This window comes from Eimeria tenella, genomic scaffold (assembly GCF_000499545.2).
Source record: "Eimeria tenella Houghton genomic scaffold, Eth_scaff57, whole genome shotgun sequence".
Classification (NCBI taxonomy): Eukaryota; Apicomplexa; class Conoidasida; order Eucoccidiorida; family Eimeriidae; genus Eimeria; species Eimeria tenella.
In genome coordinates, this window is record NW_013543417.1 from 2,992 (window position 1) to 23,392 (window position 20,401).

At 51.5% G+C, this 20,401-nt stretch overlaps 4 protein-coding genes across 4 annotated transcripts in view, besides 1 other annotated feature; 2 read left to right on the forward strand and 2 right to left on the reverse strand.

Annotated features, from left to right (window-relative positions):
• ETH_00003850 (uncharacterized protein) overlaps positions 1-2,243 on the reverse strand; it is a gene marked incomplete at both ends in the record, with an annotated part of 2,835 nt that extends 592 nt beyond the window's left edge. The window contains one exon of the mRNA XM_013377593.1: positions 135-2,243. Coding sequence (XP_013233047.1) covers positions 135-2,243 — 2,109 coding nt within the window. The remainder of the gene's footprint in view (positions 1-134) is intronic.
• A 4,581-nt stretch (positions 2,244-6,824) lies between these two features.
• Positions 6,825-8,638, forward strand: ETH_00003855 (uncharacterized protein; the record flags this gene model as incomplete). Its single annotated transcript, XM_013377594.1, has 3 exons — positions 6,825-7,471; positions 7,773-8,352; positions 8,477-8,638. 3 exons carry the CDS (start codon positions 6,825-6,827, stop codon positions 8,636-8,638), a joined length of 1,389 nt encoding a protein of 462 aa, XP_013233048.1.
• A 746-nt stretch (positions 8,639-9,384) lies between these two features.
• ETH_00003860 (uncharacterized protein) lies at positions 9,385-11,613 on the forward strand (the record flags this gene model as incomplete). The annotated part of the gene is made up of 6 exons (XM_013377595.1): positions 9,385-9,414; positions 9,572-9,631; positions 9,817-9,875; positions 10,139-10,222; positions 10,565-10,708; positions 11,334-11,613. The coding sequence occupies 6 exons, from the start codon at positions 9,385-9,387 to the stop codon at positions 11,611-11,613; spliced, it is 657 nt and encodes a 218-aa protein (XP_013233049.1).
• Positions 11,614-13,217: 1,604 nt separating this feature from the next.
• On the reverse strand, positions 13,218-15,242 carry ETH_00003865 (uncharacterized protein; the record flags this gene model as incomplete). The annotated part of the gene is made up of 1 exon (XM_013377596.1): positions 13,218-15,242. The coding sequence occupies one exon, from the start codon at positions 15,240-15,242 to the stop codon at positions 13,218-13,220; it is 2,025 nt and encodes a 674-aa protein (XP_013233050.1).
• Positions 15,243-19,002: 3,760 nt separating this feature from the next.
• Positions 19,003-20,401: part of a repeat region that runs on past the window's edge.

Genomic DNA, 20,401 nt, shown 5'->3' on the forward strand with positions numbered 1-20,401 from the left:
GGCCCCTCATAGAGCGCTGCAGCAGCCTCCTCCTCTTCAGCAGCAGCAATAGCATCATCATCAGCAGCAGGAAGAGCTGCATAGTCCTCCTCCTCCTCGCCCTCAGCAGCAGCAGCAGGAGCAGCGGCTCTGACGGTGCGTGGGACGAGGCAGCGGTGGAGAAAGTTCAAAGTGTTGCTGCTGGCGCCGAGAGCAGCAGCAGCAGCAAGCGTTTCCTCGGGAACTCCCCAGGCCCTTCGGTGCTGCTGGCTCTCGGCGAGCAGCAAACTGGCGGAGCGGACGTCTCGGGAAGCAGCAGCAGCTCTTGCTGCTGCGAAGATGGCGCTGTGGAAGGTCTTGAGGAGGTTGCGCAGCTGCGGCAGCGTTGCTGCGACGTGCTGCTGCAGCTGCTGCTGCAGCGGCGGGCAGCTGTCGACGTGCGGAACTGAGTGGGTTCGCCACGTCAGAACGCCCTGCTTGGCCCCTCTTTCGCAGAGAGCAAAGAATTCATAAATGAAGAAAAAAGATGCAAAAAAATAGCCGCGACAAGACCTCGTTTTGGACAAAAAGTGCGCAATGGAAGTGCCCAGCTCCGCAGGCGCGAAGCCGCCCCAGGAGGCCAGCCCGAGTTTGTTGAGGCGCTGCCTGCGGCAGACAGCAGCGAAGTACTTGGCCTCGTGCAGCTGCTGCGTCCAGGGCAGCAGCAGCAGCAGCACGTCGCTGCAGCGCTGCAGCACGAAGCTGCTGGACTCCAAGGTCTCCAGCAGCAGCTGCTGCTGCGCGCCGTACTGCGGCGGCGGCGCTGCAGCCACCAGCTCTGCGGAGCGCAGCAGCACCCGCAGCAGCCGCCGCGCCCGCCGCACCATTCCCGTCAAGTTGCTGCTGCTCTTCCAGCGCCGCACGAGTCTGCGGCCTTCGTGTTCAACAGCTCTTGCTGCTGCGCGGTACTGCTGCTGCAGCAGCGGCCCCAGCAAGCAGCGCAGCGCAGCAAGTTCCTGCGTCACCAGCGACAGCAGCACAACTATTCCCGAAGACTGCTGCCACTCCGGCAGCAGCGGCAGCATCCGCCCCCCCAGCAGCATCAGCCGCTTCGCCTGCCGCAGCACTGCTGCTGCGCGCCTCTCCAGCGCCGCTTCTTGAGCTTCTGCTGCAGCAGCTTCTGCTGCAGCAGACGCTGCTGCAGCAGACGCTGCTGCGCCGGCATCTGCTGCAGTAGCAGGAACATCCGACCCCCCAGCCCTGTCATTCCAACCAGCAGCAGCAGCGCTGCCTCCTGCTGCAGCAGCAGCACCAGCAACAGCAGCGCCCTCTCCTGCAGCAACAGCTTCAATGCCGCCTCCTGCAGCAGCATCAAATCCGCCTGCTGCAGCGGCGGCGCCAGCGCCAGCAACATCAACGCCGCCTTCTGCAGCAGCGGCAGCAGCAGCATCAACGTCGTCTGCTGCAGCAGCAGCAACAGCAGCGCCCTCTACTGCAGCAGCAGCAACGCCGCCTCCTGCAGCGGCATCAACGCCGCCTCCTGCAGCAGCAGCACCAGCGTCAGCAGCAGCACCGCCTCCTGCAGCAGCAGCAGCACCGCCTCCTGCAGCAGCAGCAGCGCCGTCCTCTGTGCCCGCAAGATTAGCTTCTGCAGGCATAGCAGGAGCTTCTGCAAGATCAGCAACAGCATTTGCAGCAGCAGCAGCAACAGCAGCAGCTGGCGGGGCATACCCCGGCCCCAAGCAGTCCCAGCTGCTGCTGCTGCTTCTGCCGGCGTTCTCGCCGTGGCCGTCTTCTCTGCTCCTGTCCCCAGCTAGCTCACGCGAAGCAAGCCCTTGCTGCTGCTGCAGCGCGGAAGCAGCTGCAGCACGAGAGCAGCGCAGCACCAAATAAGCTGCTGCAAAGATGCAAAGAGCAGCAGCTGCTAGCCAGCCCCGCCCCACAGACACAGAGCGCCGTTTTGTTGGCTGGAAGCTCTGCTGCAGGGCCGGTGCATTTGCAGTTAGCTGCAGGTTCCCGCTGCTGCTGCTGCTGCTGCTGCTGCTGCGCTCCAGGAGACGCGTGTCCACTCCAACGCTGGCCCACGGGCGGAGCTGGGGCGGAGCAGCAGCAGCGGCAGCAGACGCATTACGTAGGGGTACTGTTCGCAGCCTCCTTGCTGCTGCTGCTGCTGCTGCTGGTGTTGCTGCCAGTGTGCCACAAGAGCAGCAGAACAGCCACAGAAATAGAAGGGCTAATTTGCTGCGGGGATCTCTGTGAAAAGTCCAACAGCCTGCAGGCCGCATTGCAAAGCCACGGCAGCAGCAGCAAAACGCTGCTGCGCGTGTCTGGGGTTTCGGGGCGCAGGAGCAGCGAAGCCGCTGCAGGATCTGGAGTAGAAGCTGCTGCTGCTGATGCTGTTGTTGTTGTTGCTGCAGCTGCTGCAGGAGCAGCGCCGGATCAGTGAAACCGCCGTCCCTGTGCGCGCAAGGTGACCATCCATTTAAGACCAATCAATTGGAGCCTCAGAAGGAAGCTGTTCGCTCTAATGAATAAAAAATTATAAAAACTTGTTTCAATAACGCCAGTGGGCAGCAGCAGAGCTGCTGTGCCCCTGGCAGCTCACTGCGAGGATCGGCTGGCACGGGAATCGACGGGCCTCCGGTCATCCAGTGCTTGGCAGTGTTGAGTGTCGTTTCAACACAAATATGCAATTTTCCAGTGCCAAATGCTGAAATAAAACTTTAGAATTGTGTTAAAGGGGAAAAGACGCAAAAAAGAGCCCCCTTAGTCGGGGAAACCCGGACACTGGGGCTGGCGACAGCCTGCAGGCCCAGGCAACCTTGAGCCTCTGGCTTGTGGCTGGCAGCAGCAAAGACTTGCATATTTGCTGCGCCACGCAGACACTGCAGATTTAATCACTTTGCAGCTTCGCAGGCCCCTAAAGGAGTGAGTGGGCTTTGAGCTGCGCCGGAGTCTGTTCCGAAGCCTCGTGGTGCGCGGCACTGCGCTGCGGCGCACAGACAAAACCCAAAGCTTTCCAAACTTAGTATTCTGGTTTTAATTGTCAATTTGACAATAATCACCTATGAACGGGCTCAAGTCTCGGGCAAGGCCTAAGAGCCCCTGCAGGTTTTCAGGGAACCGTAGCGGGCAGTGGCAGTGACGTCGTAAACATCAGCATTTAAATCGGTGCAATGTCAGAACACGATTGGTAACTTGTATTTTTAAATGTCCTTTTTTGTTTTTTGGATACCAATAAGTGATTGTGCATTCATATGAGCAGTTAGGATATCCACGTATGGACTACATCCATGTATGGGTGGACTGAGCGGAATACAGCTCGCCTTAGGGGCCTTAGGAAGTTTCTAGAAACATATTTCCCCAAAAAGCCACCAAGTTTCTTGCTTTAATGCACTATAGCAAATACAAACACAAAATCTTGTGCTGCAGCTCACTGCATCCTCAGAATCTACGGTGAGGTTCTGCGCTGTGCGTGCTTCACGCTCCGCCTGCCACAGCAGCTAGGAGGCACGGAAGTGGGCCAGATCGTACCAGAAAAGGACCGACTTTTCCTCAATTTACATGAAAAAGTAAAACGTTTTGACTTTAATTCAATATAAATATCAACATTGCCTTTTCGTTGCTGCAAGTTGGCTCCCGCGTTTGCACTGCAGGTTGGAGTGCAGCTGTTTTGCATGGATGCTAAGTGACCTCCTCCAGATCAACAACTGCAGCTATTCTCTCCTGTCGTACAACTTTGGCCTTCTAATTTGGAAATATAATTGAAGTTCTTCATGGAATACTCGCCGCCGACGCAGGACAGGAGTCCGGGACTGTTTTCAGGACTCTCTCTAGGACTTGAATTGGCACAGAACGCACACGCGCTGTGGGTTAGTTTGGCGGTGTCCTCCTCACAGCTGTTTAATTATTTTTGAATTTCAGAAATTCATTAAAGGTCCTTTTGCAGAAGCCTTGGCTCGCCTACTGCTGTCTTTTCTCTAATGTGTCCTGCCACCGACTATTTCGTACTGCTGGGACTTGCGGGGGCAACTAGTGATTTGTTTTACTCTGCGTAATTCCTTCAGCAGTATATATGAGGTTAGAGAGTGCTTGAGATTACAGAGTGCTTAGAGCTCACCAGAGGTGTCCTAGAGTTCCTCACTTTGTCTGGGCGCTTCCCCAAGCCGCAGAACATCAAGTGTGTTCAGGCAGCTCTTCAAAGACCGAAGTTCTGAATTGTTTAGTTTCTTCTCTTCCATAGCTCTGTACAACAGCGAGTAACCGCCGTGCACTTCAAGGAGTTCACGTGCTCCCTGTACAGCAGCTCCAGCGGTGCCGAGTCTGTCGCCACTGCTTTGAGGGTTTGGGGTTTAGGGTTTAGGGTTTAGGGTTCAGTGCCATGAGGAGACGTCCAGAGGACCCGAATAGCGGCAAACAAGCCAAAATATCCCGTTGCAAACCCCCCTTAGTAAGCACCTATCATTTAGCGCCATTTTATGTTGGGGGCACTGGAACCAGCCTGATTTCTGGCTTCGTAGGTGCAACTGCATGCAGAAAACTAGAAATTTTATCAAAGAAGTGGATCACAGGCTCAATACATGTTCATAAATCACTCAGGTAGAATCCAAGTAAGCCTCAAGAAAGGTTTCACCTTTCTTGAATCAGTCAGTAGCTGCAACTTTGGCTCTCAAGGACTGGCACCAATCCGCAATGAATTCTTCGGCAGAACCTCCGGCTGCAAGGGATATGCCCCTACTGAAAATGTTTGTTTTCTAGTTCTGCCTTCATTTGCCTTGTTGCACAGAGGATCAAAAGGATACAACATGCAGAAGATCTGCGCATAAGTGCATTCAACTTATGGGCCCCATTCTTTCGAACTTGCCACCTTGTCTTGGAAGCTTTTTGCCCTCTTTCAGTCTGAATGTTTTAATGTTTTTTGTTTATAGTCAGAAAATTTCACCGGTTGCCGGCAGTTTTTGCACAAAAGAGGCTTTTGCTTCCCAAAGTGCCCCTTGGTGTTTACTATTTTGTCCTTCACCTTCAGCTTAGTTGTCCACTTCTAAGTATCGACTTCTAAGTACCCCATTGCCTGTTAGTTATAAAACTTTGCAGATTTAGTAGGGGCTCCCCAGCCTGAAAATCTCATCTTGGCCCCGCAACCCTCTAAGCTTCCTAAATGCTAATAAATTGATGGCTGACTTGGGAGTTCCGCCCTTTGTGTGTGGCTGCTGCCTTAAAGTGGTGGCTCCTTCATTTAGTTTAGAGGATTTGTGTCAAAATAAACAGAATGTTCTTCTGGATTTGTGTCAAATTAAACAGAAGAACAAAATGCGGGATCAACTGTTTGCAATTTATAACGATCCTGTGCGCAACGGCCGTCTTTTTCCCTTTTTATGTACTGCTTTAACTGGTATTCGCAAACAGTTTGATACGACATGATAAGTGCAAATGTTAAAGCAAGCAGCTTTGCAAAAATTGTTCCGAAACGAGCAGTCACAATTACCGTACACGAAAGAAAACACTTCATCACAATTGAACGGCGGAAGTATCATTAGGTCGCCTGCGACATATAGCTGGCTTCTCACGTACAGCTTTATAATTAGCTTTTTTTTGAAAGACAAGGCTTAAACTTACCAAGGACACTGGTGGAATCAATTACAAGCCTGTAAGAACTGAATGACTTTCAGCAGGGCAATTTGTTGCAATTATTGAAGCAGCGATAAGTGGCGCAAGCGGCTAAGTAATAGAAATGATTTTGTGAAAATATAGGCAGCTGCAGATTAAGGATAAAAGACTTGCCCACAGGAACTGCTAAATCCAGCTTGTCAAATGACCCAAATGAAGTTAATTCGGAAAATGCACTATAAAAGAGTAGAGTAGTGACCAAACAAACCACCTACACGTGTCAGTAGGACTAAAGCATTAAAAGCAATTCAACTAATTGGCTACAGAGACAACACGAAGGCCAAAACTCTGAGTAGAACTCAGACAGGTTTCAGCTAATTGCAAACATGTGCAAGAGCCAAGAATGCAGCGGGGGCAGCACTCTAAAGGCGAGACTTGCAAAGCATGTAGGCTTTCCACCAAAGCCTTGCAGGTAATTTGAATGTTTTTTCGGGAAGTGAAACAGGGATACACAGTTGTATAAGTGAGACGGGTTCATGCGGCGATTTAATTCTTCTGTAACCTGTAACTGCAGTGATCTGAGGAAAACACCGCATGGAATAGTAGAAGAACTGAAAAAGAACGTTCCTGGCGCTAATTGAGTTTTATTGTGATTGTAATGTCGCAAGAAGTCCGTGGGAAACATGAATGAAAAAGATGCATTTCGTATCGGCGCTGCTGGCGAGCCGTGCAAACTGAACCACGGCTGCACACACTGGACCTTACGCCATGCATTTTAATCCTTCCAAAAAACATGAGAAATCATTGAATGAGAAAAGTATTAAAGTTGCTACCAACTCGAGACAAAGCTAACAGCAGCAGCCCGAGCCCCAACAGGAACGGCTGGAGCCCCTACTTAGAACAGGGGGTATGTTCGCCGTTTTAGAGCAGGTCTTAAAAATTAGGCTAAATTATTCAATTAAATACCATATATATCTTGTAGTCACTCTGATCCGGGGCTATTTGCAGCTCCTTACCCCTCCCAGCAATGCCATAATCGTATGCTGCTGCTCTTTCGAAGGCATCCAGGGGCCACCACTGCTGGCCTTGGGGGCACCAGGAGCCTTTCCCACCGTTTTGTTGAGCTCATCTTCTCTTTTTGACTTCCAGGACATAGTCAAAATAAGTACCAGCGAGGCCGCGGCAGCTGCTGCCGCTGCCGCCCTGACTATGGACGGCTTTCACGGGCATTTAGCTCTCCAGCAGCAACTGCAGCAGTGATGGCCGCACGGGAGCACTTTTACTTAGCCCTTCACGGCTTATGGGGCCTGTGTAGAGGCCGCCAGACCCTTGTGTGCTCTGTGCAGACGCCGCAGCAATTTGCTGCAGCGCAGCAGCAGCAGCAGAAGCAGCGGGAGCTGCAAACACCATCAGCTGTAGCCGCGGCAGCTGCCATTTCGCAGAGGCAGCAAGTTTTCCATGAAGGCCCTTTGTTCCCCTACGATTTTAACTGGATTGCTGCAGTGAGAGCCTCCAGGACCCTCCGTGCTGCAGTGCGCCGTGGTCTACAGCAGCAGCAGCAGCAGCAGCAGCAGCACGAGCAGCAGGAGCAGCAGCGGTATCTGGCATACCTGATAGACCGGACTTGCCAGCTGCAGCAGCAGCTGAATTACTGCTGCTTCGTCAAGCCGTCTTTCTTAACTTCGCATTTCGCAATAAGACCCCTGGAGGCGCTCATAGACAGCCTTCTCTTGCAGCAGCGGCAGCAGCAGCAACAGCAGCAGCAGAAACAGCAGCAGCAGCATGAGAAGCTTGAGGGAGAAGAAGCTGCTGCTGCTTGCCGGGGCCTTACCTTGGAGCAGCAACGGCTGGTGGACGAAACGAGTTCCCGCTTTTGTCGCGCCGTCGCGAAAGCTACCACAAGACCGTAAACCCTAAACCCTAAACCCTAAACCCTGGAACCTAAGGGAAGCGGGCACCAGGGTGCCAGCCTCTGCCTCGCGCCAGGCTCCCCCAAAGGGCGGGGGCCCCAGGAACTGCGGCTGCTGCTCTGCTGCTGCATGCAGGGAATTTATTGTTGCTGCTGCATGCAGGGATTTTTCTGTTGCTGCTGCATGCACGCATTTTGTTGCTGCTGCGTGAAAGGAGTTGGCTGTTGCTGCTGCATGCGGGAAGTTGGTTGTTGCTGCTGCATGCAGGGATTTTGCTGCTGCTGCTGCTGCATGCAGGGAGTTGGTTGTTGCTGCTGCCTGCCTGGTGGGCTCCGGCGCTAAGCTGCTGCAGCAGCTGTACAAGACGGACAGCAGGGGAGCTCTTCATGTGCCTTATGAGGGTTCGAACTATGAGACTGTTTTGGCGCTGCTGCAAACCCTAAACCCTAAACCCTCTTCCCCCCAAAGCCCAAACCCTAAACCCTCAGCCCAAGCCCTCAGTTCAGAAAAGGCTGCAGGCAAAGACTTGGTGACGCAGTGGGCGCGGCTGAGGAACGAGGCGCACCGGCCGCAGCAGCAGCAGCTGCTGCAGCAGCTGCTGCTGCTGCTGCAGCAGAGGCAGCAAATTGCAGCTAGCTGCGGCTACTCTTGCTGGGCGGAACTGCGCATCAAAAGACAAACAGCAGAGGGCCACTACTGGAGGCAAGTGCCGCTGCTGCTGCGGTCTATTGGCCTTGCTGCAGAACAAAGGGCTCCCCAGCAGCTGAGAAACGCTCTGCGGCAGCAGCAGCAACAGCAGCAACAGCAGCGGGAGCAGCAGCCAAGATTGCAGCAGTGGCGTCCCACGGTTGACCAGTGGTTAGCAGCAGCTCTGAGGGTACGGAAGCTGCGTCCCAGACTGCCTGCGTTGTCGCCTGTTGTGTAGTCTTCAGGGACTAGCGTTTAGAGCTAAGGGTTTAGCGTTTAGGGCTTAGGGTTTAGGGTTTAGGGTTTGCGCCCAGGCCTATGGGCGGGGCGCAAGCGACTTGGAAGCTGCTGCTTGGTTCCCTGAGTCTCTTTCAGCTAGCCAGCTGCCGCACCAGCTAGCTGCTGCTCTGGGCCTTAGGCTGGAGCCGCTGCTGAAGAAACAGTGGAGAGGATACGGCAGGCGAGCAAGGCACTAAACCCTAAACCCTTTTTTGAAGTATAAGGGGAAGTAAGTGTTAACAGTTTGGACTTGCACAAGTGTGAACACGACGAGGGCTGTGGCATTAGATATTAAGGTTATGAGTAAGAGCTTTGGGCCGGCTCAAGGGGTGGCGGGTTCAGACTCTATGGTTCAGGGTTTACGGTTTAGGGTTTAGGGTTTAGAGCTAACAGCGTGAGGCTTGCGCGTGGCGGCCTACGGTCTGTGTCCAGGTCATTCAACGGCTTTTCATACTTGGGCGAAGTTTTTGCCGTTTATGACACTTCAGCCCACTCCCAGCCTCGGCAGTCTGCAGCTAGCCAAGCCGTGGCTAGCTCAGCTAGCCAAGCCCCGGCTAGCTCAGCTAGCCACGCCTCCGGAGATAGCCACCCTCCCCTAGCTGGCCCGGCTAGCCGTGCTGGGGATACTCTCTCAGATATCCCAAGTGGCCAGGCTGGCGTGGCTAGCTCAGCTAGCCATCCGCCAAAGGACTTATTTGGCTCTCTGTGTGCTCAGCTGAGTGCCTACACCCCGCTTTCCGAGTCAGGGGCTTGGGGTGTACCTACAGCTCCTGCTTCCAGTCTATCTAAATGCCGCTTTTTGGGTTTTCTGTATTACCACCCATTTTTTCCGCTGCGTCTGTCACACTACCTGCAGCCCCCAAGGCCACCCTCCTTCCCCTGCCATATCAAACTGGGGGCTCTCCACCACGCTGTGCATGCGCAACTGCCTCCACCCAAACACATGCAAGCGAGGTTACTGGACCTGCAAGAAGTGAGGTTCACAGCTTAAGATCTAAGACCTAAAATGTGGGGCTTGGGAGTCACGGGGGGTCTTGGTGAGAGGACTCAGGCAACAGAAACGCCTGTATCGCGTAGAAGTGTGGTTTAGGGTTTTTCGTTTTTACTTTGGGCGCTTCCTGTTTGCGCAGCTGAAGGTGTTGGCCCACGAGCTGGGCCACGCCTTTAAGGAAATGCTGCAAGAAGACGCCGTAAGATAATGGTTTGCGAAAGTGTAGTAGGGCCTGCAGCCGGAGCGCTGCGCTGGGGGGTTTGAGATCTGAAGCACAAGTCTCAGTATAAGGACTGCGTCTCGGCTTTTTTCATCTGTTTTACTTCGAAATGTTGCTACGCTTATATTCTGTTCCCTGTTGTTATTTGCAAATGCATTCTGCAGGACGCGTTTGTCAAGGAGCGGCCACTCGACTTCGACGAAACGTTTGCTCTCCTCAACGAGTAAGGCAGTTCGACCAAAAGCTACGTAGCTGGCTAGCTGGCTAGCCACAATAGCTGAATGCCTGTAACCGCAGCCTAGCCAAATAAGGAAGCTAGCCGCAGTAGCTAGCTAGCAGCTGCAATTAGCTAGGCACGCTAGTTAGCTATTAGCCCCAACTGTCCAGCACCAACTGCTAGCTCCAGCGCAGTGAGAGTGCCTATTCAGCTGGCTAGCTAAGTCGCTAGCTAGCTGGTTTACTGCGCTGCTCTGCATTCTGTGTTAGGCACATACTGCGGCAACCAGAATTCTTGATGAGCTTGTCGAAGCACAAAGACAAGAACAGCCCCCTAACCCTAGCGCATGCATCGTGAGTTAAAATAAACCCGAGCAGCAGACTAACTTCAATAGCTTGAGATTCATGCGACTCAACCACTGAACTGTCTAACTTGGGACGAATTGGCGTAAAGATAAAACACTAGGTTCAAAACGAAAAAGAAGAAAATGAAGGCAAAATACCGTGGAGTACAGAGACAGCCAACGCCGCCACCAAAGTTGGCCCACAGCTCACACAACGCAACAAGCGGCAGCGTTAACAGCTTCCTCAGTGAAAACATTGGCTGCAGCAGCCATGCCATTGGCAGCAACATTTTGACCAGCAGCAGCAGCAGCAGTCGTGTGCCATATGTGCCGTTTGTTCGCGTGCACGTAGGAACTTGGGCTTCGACCTATTGGATTTACTGCATCCCAATTCTCTTTTTGTCGCTGCTGCAGTTGACTATGCTGTCCATACATTGGACGCAGCAACAGCAACTACAGATACCCTAGAGCGCACTATCAAAGCTGCTATTGAAGCGTAGGCGTTTGCTGTTAGCGTTACTTTTGCCCTGTCCGTTGATTCTGCTGCTCCTGTGGGTTTTCTTTTTACGTTGCCGCTGTTGTTGCTGCTGTTGGTAAGCGTAATTTAGTTGTGTTGCTGCAGCTGTTGCTGTATGGGTAGTGTGATCAAGCATTCAAGGCCTGTTTGCGTGCCCGTTGCTTGTCCTATTTTCGCGTTGTTTTCTTCTTTGCATTTCTTCGCCCTCTTGAGCTCCACTGTTTCTGCCCTTTTACCTGCCCATGTGTACTTGCGCCGTTGTGTGTGTCTCCAAATGCACAGCGTGGCTCCCTACAGAGTTGAAGACTCATTTCCTGTTCTCTCGCTAAATTACCTTCGACAGATGGAAGGGTAAAGTCTATAAATTAGATGTTGGCCGTATTTCGAAACCCGCAGAGTCAGCTCATAAGATGAGCAGCGTTGGGCATTAAACTTTCAACATGGAGATGTGTCTTCTTGGGCGTGCTCCTGAGACTTTCGATGTTCACTGAAGCTTATGGATTGATAATAGTTTAAAGTACAGAATTTGCTGCGCTTGTGGTAAACATTTCAAATGTTTTTACACCTTACACGTTGAACATCCGCTGGCGTGTTTCTCTTTCAGGGCATACTCGGGCGCTTTGGTGTGTTACGTATTGGCTGAAGCAAGGGCTCTACGGATACTGCAGCAGCTTGAGAAGCAGCACCTCCAGAAGCAGCACAAGGGAAACAGAGGGAAAAACTCGACCCGCAGCAACAAGGGGATGGCAGCAGCCGATCTTACGCCTGTTCGCTTTTCTCTTTTTCCCCTCCACCCGAAACAAGCTATGAAGCCTCTCATGGCTGACATTGATGCTACAGCAGCTACGCTGGTCAATGCTTACTGCGAACCTAAACGCATATAAGAGACACAACAGCCCTAGGGTTTCAGGAATGCAGCATAGGCTCAAGGGGTCAGCAGTCGAGATTTTAGGTTTATGGAGTCTAAGCTTGTTCCCTTGAAGCTTCTGCGCCCCGCTGAGGCGCAAGCTTCCTGTTGATTGAAGGCCTTTGGCCTGAGAAATCGAAACATTTTTTTCCACGAAGCTCTGTACCATTCGCGAACGTTGCTAGCCCAGCAGCAGCTGAAGACTCGGTTCGCTCCGTTGCGACTGCAGCCTGAATTACTACAAGATCTATATTTTGGTGCCTCCATGTTGCTCAACTGGGGCTTAAGGGCGTTACATTGGAAGTCAATCTGCCACTGATAGCTGGCAGCCGAACTGGCGCAGGCCAGCTCATTGATAGAGAGCCGCCAGCTCATTGATAGAGAGCCGCTGGTTCAAATGGGGAGCGCTTCGCATCTGTTAAGTTTCGTTTAAAATGGCTTTTGATTGTTGTTGCTCCTCACTTGTCGTCTGTTGTCAATTAGTGGTACCACTTAAAGTGGTGCCAAGCTAATGGTGTTTCTCTGAAAGTAACTACGACTATTCTAAAGTAACGAATCTTAATTTATGCCTCACGCTGAAGATGGAGTTCGGAAGCATCAAACTTTCTTTTCAACCAGAAGCAGCGTCTTGAGCATTGACCACGCTACAGCAGAGCCCGCAGTGCCTCCGAACGTGGCTTAATTGTAGAACTACCGTGATGTGTGATTCCATATCACGGTAGTGATGTGGAATCACACATCACGGTAGTTCTACGAAGCTGCCCTCAGTCTACTCCGACGCAGCCGGGGGCAGGCTTGTGGAATAGCAAGAAGATTTAGTATGCACGTGAGCAGATGGAGTGTGCATGTGGGCGATGTGGAAATCCACTGTGAGGCCACAAGCGCGGGCTGCAAATGACGTCAACTGAGGTCCTGTGACTTCTGTACACGTGTCGAAATCAGCAGAGAGTAAACACTGACAGCAAAAATGTATCCAGACCCCACTACAGAACCTTTTGACCACCGGGGGCTGGATGACCAAGGCTGCCATATGCAAGACGCATTTATCCACACTGGCTCAAATACTTAACGAGCCTTGTTGTCTCCTGGGAACTTTTGTTGCTTGTCTTTCTAGAGACGGGCGATCTGGTGGGTTAATTTTCGAGCTACTATTGAAATGTAGAGTGTCTGGGTTGTGGTCAGGGGCAACTGCTATTCTCGAGCTTGTGCCTATGGAGGAACAAATGCAAGGAAACTCTGTTGCAGCGGACGAAGTCCGGTACAAGTACTGCTCAGGAATAAAAAGCGCAAGAGCTGCGAAATCTCTTTACTAGCATTATGGTATTCAAACCATAGGAGCTCTCCGTTGGTGTTTAGGAGCTCACTGCCGAATTCCTCTAAATAGCGCTGCAAGGCCACGCCTTGCATGCGCTTGGAAAAAAAAAAATCGGCATGTCAGTAGTGCTGTATGGCCGCTACGAACTGCATTGAAATGCGCAGACACATGGCTGCAGGTTTGTGTTCCTAGCAGAAAAGGTAAACATCAACAGATTTTACCATCAAAAGGGAACAAATAAACCCGTCCACGACGAAGTTGTCGGCCTACGATTCCTTCTTCATTCTGTCATTCGCGATGTTCCGGTTCATTGCCGCCACTGACCGTCTCAGCCTGTTCATAGCTGCCTGCATTTCTACTACAGTTTCAGACTGCACGACGGCCCGTTTCGCTTCTTCGTATTTCTTTGTGTCGGTAATTATATGTTCCTTGGCTGCAGATGATTCACGGAATCTGTAGATTTTGGCGTCAGCAGCTACGCGTTGCAGCGAAGCAAATTCTAGTTCGGACAGCTCTAGTCGTTCGCTTTCGAGCGCAAGTTGGCGTGCCTTCTCCCGTATACTTATTAAATTGACCAAACGTTCCGTCTGTGCTCTGAGAGGGTCAGCAGCAACTGCTGAGCCCAGCGCTTCCTTCGCTTGTACGAGTGACTGCGCGGCTGCATCCACCTCCTGCTTCGCTTGCTCGCGTATTTGCTTGATTTTGGACAACAGCTCAGAGTAAACGTCTTCACTAAGTTGAATTGTGTCGTCCATCCCTTCACTGTAAGCACCCTCTAGCCATGCTTCAAGCCTCGCTTTCGCATCCTTCAAAAGCTCACGCACAGCATGACTCTCCGCAAGGCAGGCATTATGAACGCCCTCAGCTTCATCTACAATTAGCTCCTCCCTCTGCAACTTCAAGTCATTCGGTATTGGAGGAACTTCCAATACAGGTTTATGCAGGGCAAGCATTAGCTTCTTGGCCTGTTCAGCCTCCTGCAGCAGCACAACCTTAGTATCCTCAGACATATCCTCCCATTTTGTAGTTGCTTCTAGTTCCTTAATCCGTTCTCGCAGCGCATTCAGCACATTTTCTGCCTCCGCAAGTTTCTTCTCCGCAAATTTGAGTTCGTATGCTTTTGATGCATATCCCTTGGGTTTGTGTGCTTTTCTTGCTAGCTTAATTGTGATTTGCGAGTGCTTGAGACGCGATTCTGAAAACGCGAGGAGCGTTTTGGAAACACTTAGCATGTGCTCTTTCAAACCGATGAAAATGCGATTTCTGAACTCGTTTGCAAGCCACACGAGGTTTTGTTGAGAAGCTACTGCATTCCACAGGAAACGAAGGTCTTCTGAAATGTCAGTCAGCACGTTGATATCTTCTTCATTCTCAAATGGCTTGCTGTTCAACGGTGCTCGACCGACTCCCTGAAACTGTTCGATCATTCCGAAGTAGACATCCTTGATTTCATAGAATGTGATCATCATACTTTGAACTGTGTCTTCGGGGTTTAGTTTGCCGGCTTCCAATGGAGCCTCGTCTCCTCCAGTTTCCAGGCCTGCCATTGGGAAAAATTCGGTCATGTCAACCTTGTTCACGAGAGCGTCACACTGCGCAATCGCGGCAAGGTGCAATTTACGCACATCCTGTACTGCGAGCAGGAGTTGCTCTTCGCTGGCAATTATGTTTCCTGAATTTGTAAACTGCAAGCGTGCCTCCTCCACGTGTTCATGTGCATCTCCTATCAGTTCTTTGGCCTGAGGCGCCGTTACTAAAAATGCGAGGCGATCTGCCGCGCTCAAAAGCTTTCGCGACTTTTCCAGTTTGCCTTCCATAATAGCAACTTCTGGTGGACGGGACTTTCTGAGGTCCTCCACTGCGCCACGCAGATGGACACCTTCCTCTTCAGCTGTTGCATCTCCGTCTGTTTGTTTTCCTGTCGACGAAGATCGTCTTTGTTCCCTATCACCTTCTTCAAACTGGCTTCTGGCATTTTCTCTCAAGTGCCTCTCTTTAACGCGCGCTCCTGATATACCGTCGTTCTCTGTGCGAGATGTAATGTGCCTTGCTGCACTAGTACTCACTGTCCTGCAGGCAATCAAGCCAGCCACTAGCAACGTGACAAGAATTACATAAAGACCTGGTTTATATTTTGGCCCTCGTGGTGTTCCGGAATGTGGGAGGTGCGTGGGAGCGTCATCAAATTCCTCTTCCTTGACACTCTGCCGACCTGCATTTTCCTCACTATTTGCCGTACTGTCCTGGATTACTTGCAGGTCCTGTTCCTGCGGCATGTTAGCGAGTGCCATTGTACTTCCTCCGCGTCCCGCAGTCTCACTGAGGAGCTGAGTTTGAAGTCTGCCAGGGGGGCGCGACTATGTCCTGCTCAGCTGCTCCTCCAATCCGTATGTGGAACCATTCACATGAAAGGGCGAAGGCCAAAATATAACGCATGCAGGCTTTGTAGTGACAAAGCATCAAGCCTGCTTACCAGGTAGAACTGTTATGCTGCTTAACGCGAAAACATCCAGATCCCACCGTGGCTGGTGCGGAGACCATAGCCCATTGGGCGAATAAAATAAAAATCTCTGGACAGGCCATGCCGAAACCAATTAAAACTGCAAATTAGAAAAGAAAAGCACATGCTGCTCTACGGTGTTGCAGCAGCTGGCAAAGTCGAAACAATATCGTTCAAGTCACATGAGTACCTTTGGCTTGTCAGACAGCTACGCAGTGAGAAACTGCAGATCTATATAAAAAAGCCCCAGTGAACATCTTTATACGAAGCAGTTTAGCCTGGAGATGGAACACATTTGGAAGCCTCACAAGTCAGCTCACGGAATAAGAGGGCGTAGGGCCCGCTACCCCGTTGATCGATGACTGGGGGTTATTACCTGGACCGTTTCAGATCCGAGGCCATTTTCCGTAATACCGTAAGATTTCTCTTTAACAGATTTTTAATCAGATTTACTATGACAAGAGTGTTGGCAACCACAGCTGAGTTACGTGCGCAAGCCTTCCACAGTTTTTGGTACGGTAGCTTAGCACCTGCGACAATCTATGAAGAGCTAGCTCTTCAACAAGAAACTACGGAGTAAATGTCTAGGGGTATGTCTCCTCAGGGCATGATGTAGAACCAGCCATCTATGTTTAGCACACGTTGTTACGTTACGGGGGAATACGCTCTGCAAGAGCCACAATAGTCATATAGTCATAGTATTTCTCTGCTGCTGAAGACGGAGCGAGAAACGTGTTTTTTTTCTATCACTATGCAGTTCAGTTGCCTTTTTATCTCTGCGAAGGACGCCATTCAGAAGTCCTTAATCTTCACGGGTTTCAACTCCAGCTCGCCCCCTCCTCGAGGCTTCAGCTTCTGATTTTAATCCTCTAAACTTGTAAGCTTTGCTTACAAGTTTAGAAGGCTTTTTCTATTTGTATGCCTGTATTTGCCAAACTCACCATGCTTCCTGCTTGAGCACAAGGGACGAAATAGAATTATTTACTGCATGCATAAATTGACATATATAGCTGTAAAAAAAGTAAAAGCAAACACAATAGAAGAGCAAAATCTGCATATCTCTATAATGTAGGTGTTCTATGACGCTTAGATCACGCTGTATATTGTTCCGCGGAAACTCGAGGCCTGTTTGCACTAAAATGTGAGCGTATGAGGAGCAGATCAGGTGAAACCTGCAAAAGGAGCAGGGACACGGGAAGCACCACTAGGGACTGTGCCATTCCACACAGGCCAAGGTAAACATACTACGGAGGGACCAGCAGCACTAACAGGTCCCACTAGGGGAAAGCAACGGCAGTTTTCAAACGGCGAGGCCCAGGAGCTACGGGGGACGAACCTGCTTCTGTTTGGAGTTGCCTCTGAGCCGAACGACATTGAAATCTCACCCACAAGCTGGCAAAATCCCTGAGGCAAGAGCAAGGCGGTGACATAGGTGTGCGAGCTACAGCACACGAAATACGCAGAAGCGTAGCTCATTAGAAGGCGACGTAGATACCTCGACTACTACAATCACGCAGGCTGGAGGCAATAACAAGACAAGCAAATCGCATGAGGCTCTCGATAGTGTTGAGGTGAAGGCAACTTTGCGGTGATGTCGCGAGCGCAACTGTATACGAATTCAACAGATGAGAACCTCGGGCTACTGAGTAGCACGGCGAAAACAGCAGAGTATGCCTTTAATATACTTTAGCACAAGTATGAAGCGCTTTCGGAAAACAGGTACATTGCGCTGTTTCATTTGCCCGGGCACAGTTGGGAAACTGGGACTGCGAATTTGTCCCCCACAGAGGGCTTTATATCTCTCCTGCGCCAATCGAGAGCAGCTTCATATAAGCAGGGCAGTAGCTTGGATGTCTACACGGTGCTTACAAAAAAAATCTCCCTTTGTGCGAGGGATTTTTTTGTGGGAACTGTGCCTTATGACGTTGTCGTAGGACTAGGCTGGATCACGGGCCAGAAAGCAGGGCAGAAAGATTGGTGCTGAAATGCACCAATTAAAAGGACATAAAGGAAGAACGGAGCAAGACAAACAGCCACAAAAAAGTGCGGGTATGGTCCCCAGCTGAGCAAGCCGAAGAAATACGGGCCAAGTCGATATCCCAGATGATTTTGGCAGCGGTGGCTGTAGTGCACAGGCACTACAATGGGGCTGGCTAGTGTCCTAGAGATGATAGCTAGCTAGCGACCTACAAGGGGCCGCAACACTGGAGGAGGACAGGACCCTCCCAAGGGGGAAAAAATAAGAAAAACTGTTAGATAGTTCTAATGAATACGTGAAATGTGCGGAAATTGTGTGGAGACTGGGGCTGGCGGTAGCGCCGGCGCCAGTGCGGACCTCCTCCCCACAGGGCCTAGGAGGTGAGCTCCCAGAAGGGGGCGAATCGACCAGACAGATTTGAAACACTTAAGAATTGTTGTATTTCGATGGAATAAAGCCGTAGAGTCCTAGAAATGGGGCTTCGCTAGGCACAGTTTGTAGACCTGCTCGAGGGGCAGGAAGCAGGGTAGTTGCAGCAGTAGGCGCCGCGCACTACAGTGGCTACACTTTTTTGATTCACTCCCGAAGGCTACAGAGCACAACTCAAAGCCAGCGCCAGGATCTCCATTGGCGAGCCATTGCGAGATGGTCACGGTACCACGACACAGCCACCAAAGATTCCACAAGGATTCCACACTGTATTCGCTTTACCTAGTGGGAGCAACCCTGTAGTGCACAGCGCCTACTACTGCGACTACACTGCCACCTGGCCCACGGATAAGGCATCTGTGAAAAACCTTCTACCTTCGACGCATCTCATATGAAATAAATACCCAAGTAACATTAAATGTAGTCATCTTCTCAAGTTCTGGAATCGATTTTCCTCAAAGTCCCCCTACTGAAGGTTCTTGCTTCTTTGGTCCTGTGGGGAAAAGGGCTGCACCAGTGCTGGCGCTATCGCCAGTCCCAATCTCCAGGTATTCACAGACGCGCATAGTTTACACGTGCTAATTTGCTGATAAACTGCCTTATTTCGCTACTTTTAAGAAGTTCCTGTCCTCGCTCAGTGTGTTTACCTCTCATAGATCACCTGCTAACTATCTTCTTAAGGTCACCAGCAAGCCCTATTGTAGTGCCTGCAAACTATAGCTGTAGTGCACAGCGCCTACTGCTGCGGCTACGCTGCTACCTGTCCCCTCGAGCAGGGGCCTATGGTCGGCACCTAACGTTGGCCCATTTCCTTGAAACAGTAGCCTATATATATTGAAATACAGTTATTCTTAATTTTCCAAAATCTGTTATCGTCAAATCCGCCCCACTCGGGGTGCTCGCCTCCTCGAGCCTGTGGGGAGGAGGCCTGCAGTCGTGCCGGCGCTATCGCCAACCCCAGTCTCCAGGTATTTACAGGCACCTCTAGTGCATGCATGTTAATTCGCAGACAAACCGCCTTACTTTGATTCTAGTAAGAGAGTCCTGCCCTCCTCCAGTGTTGCGACCTCTTGTAGGTCGCTTGCTAGCTGTATTCTATAGGTCACCAGCAAGCCCTATTGCAGTGCCTGTGCACTAAAACTTACCCCCTTGCCGGACTGAAGAGACCTACTCCAAAACACATTATTTTTGCCTTTTCAATCTCCTTGCCCTTTTAAAACTGACGTCGTGGGCGCACGCGGTGCGCAGCACTCTCTCCCCCCTCCTCATTGAAGGGTGCCCTTGCTGTTGGAGTTGGAATGTGGCGGACCCAGACGTCTACGCCTCAGAAGGACCAAGATTGTTTCGAGCCTGAAGACGTCTTCGTTGGCGAGGGCGCCAAGCGCGAAGCAAAGCCTGGCAGCCTGTAAGGTGGTGAACGGGCTCCCATGTGGCTCGATCTTCAGGGGTCCCGCACCACTTCACGAGGTACGGGGCTGCATCCCCCGAGCCGCGCTGGTCCATAATAAAATCGACTTCATATTCTCTTGTTGGATTGCTTGCTGCATGGCGGATAGGAGGCCAGGCGGCGTCGGCTTCCGGGGAAACCAAATCAGGAGGGCGGGGGTGGTGGGGAACTAGCTGCGAAACGTGGAAAACGTTGTGGAATTCATCATAGGTGTGAAGCAGAGCGAGACGGTAAGCGACAGTTCCTATGCGTTTGATGACTTCAAAAGGTCCGCGGTAACGGGGCTCGAACTTAGGGAAGCTGTTGATAGGCGGTAGGTGCTTGCTGCCGAGCCAGACCTTGTCTCCCACTGCATACTCCACTGCTCGGCGCTTTGTGTCTGCGTAGTACTTCTGCTGCCATTTTGCCTTCAGGATGTGACTCTGTGCTCTGTCGCAGAGCTGCCGGAAAAGCTTAGTCATCGGACGAGTGAGCGTACGAGCTAACGCGCCTACGATATCAAGGTTCGCAGCAGTCAACGGGTTCTCTCCAATCATGACCTCGAAGGGAGAGAGCTCAGTGGATGAATGACTTGTTGTGTTGTAAGCAAGTTCCAAGGCCGGAAGCAAACGCTCCCACTCGCGTTCGTCAGATTTGCTATAGGTACGAAGCATCTGCTCGAGTCTGCGGTTAACCCGTTCAGTTTGGCCGTCGCTTTGGGGATGGTAGGACGAGGACATGCACCGTTTGATGTTAAAGCGGCGGCAGAGTTGGTTCTGGAGTTCCGACTGGAAACGGGGGTCGCGGTCCTATATGAGCACCTCTGGAAAACCGTGATAGCGGATAACGCGGTCTGCGAGAAGCTCCACGGTGTCTGCTGCTGTGAATGACTTCTTTGCAGGAACGAAATGAGCCATCTTGCTGAGGGAGTCGACCATGACAAGGATCGAGTCGTGCCCTGTCGTTGTAGGGGGAATATCTGTGACAAAGTCGAGACTCACGTGCGCGCCTCGACGAGAAGGGATGAGCAACTGTTGAAAAAGGCCTGCAGGCTTCTGGTTAATAGACTTTGACGCTCGACAGTGGGCACATGACTCAACATAAGCAGTAGTGTAGG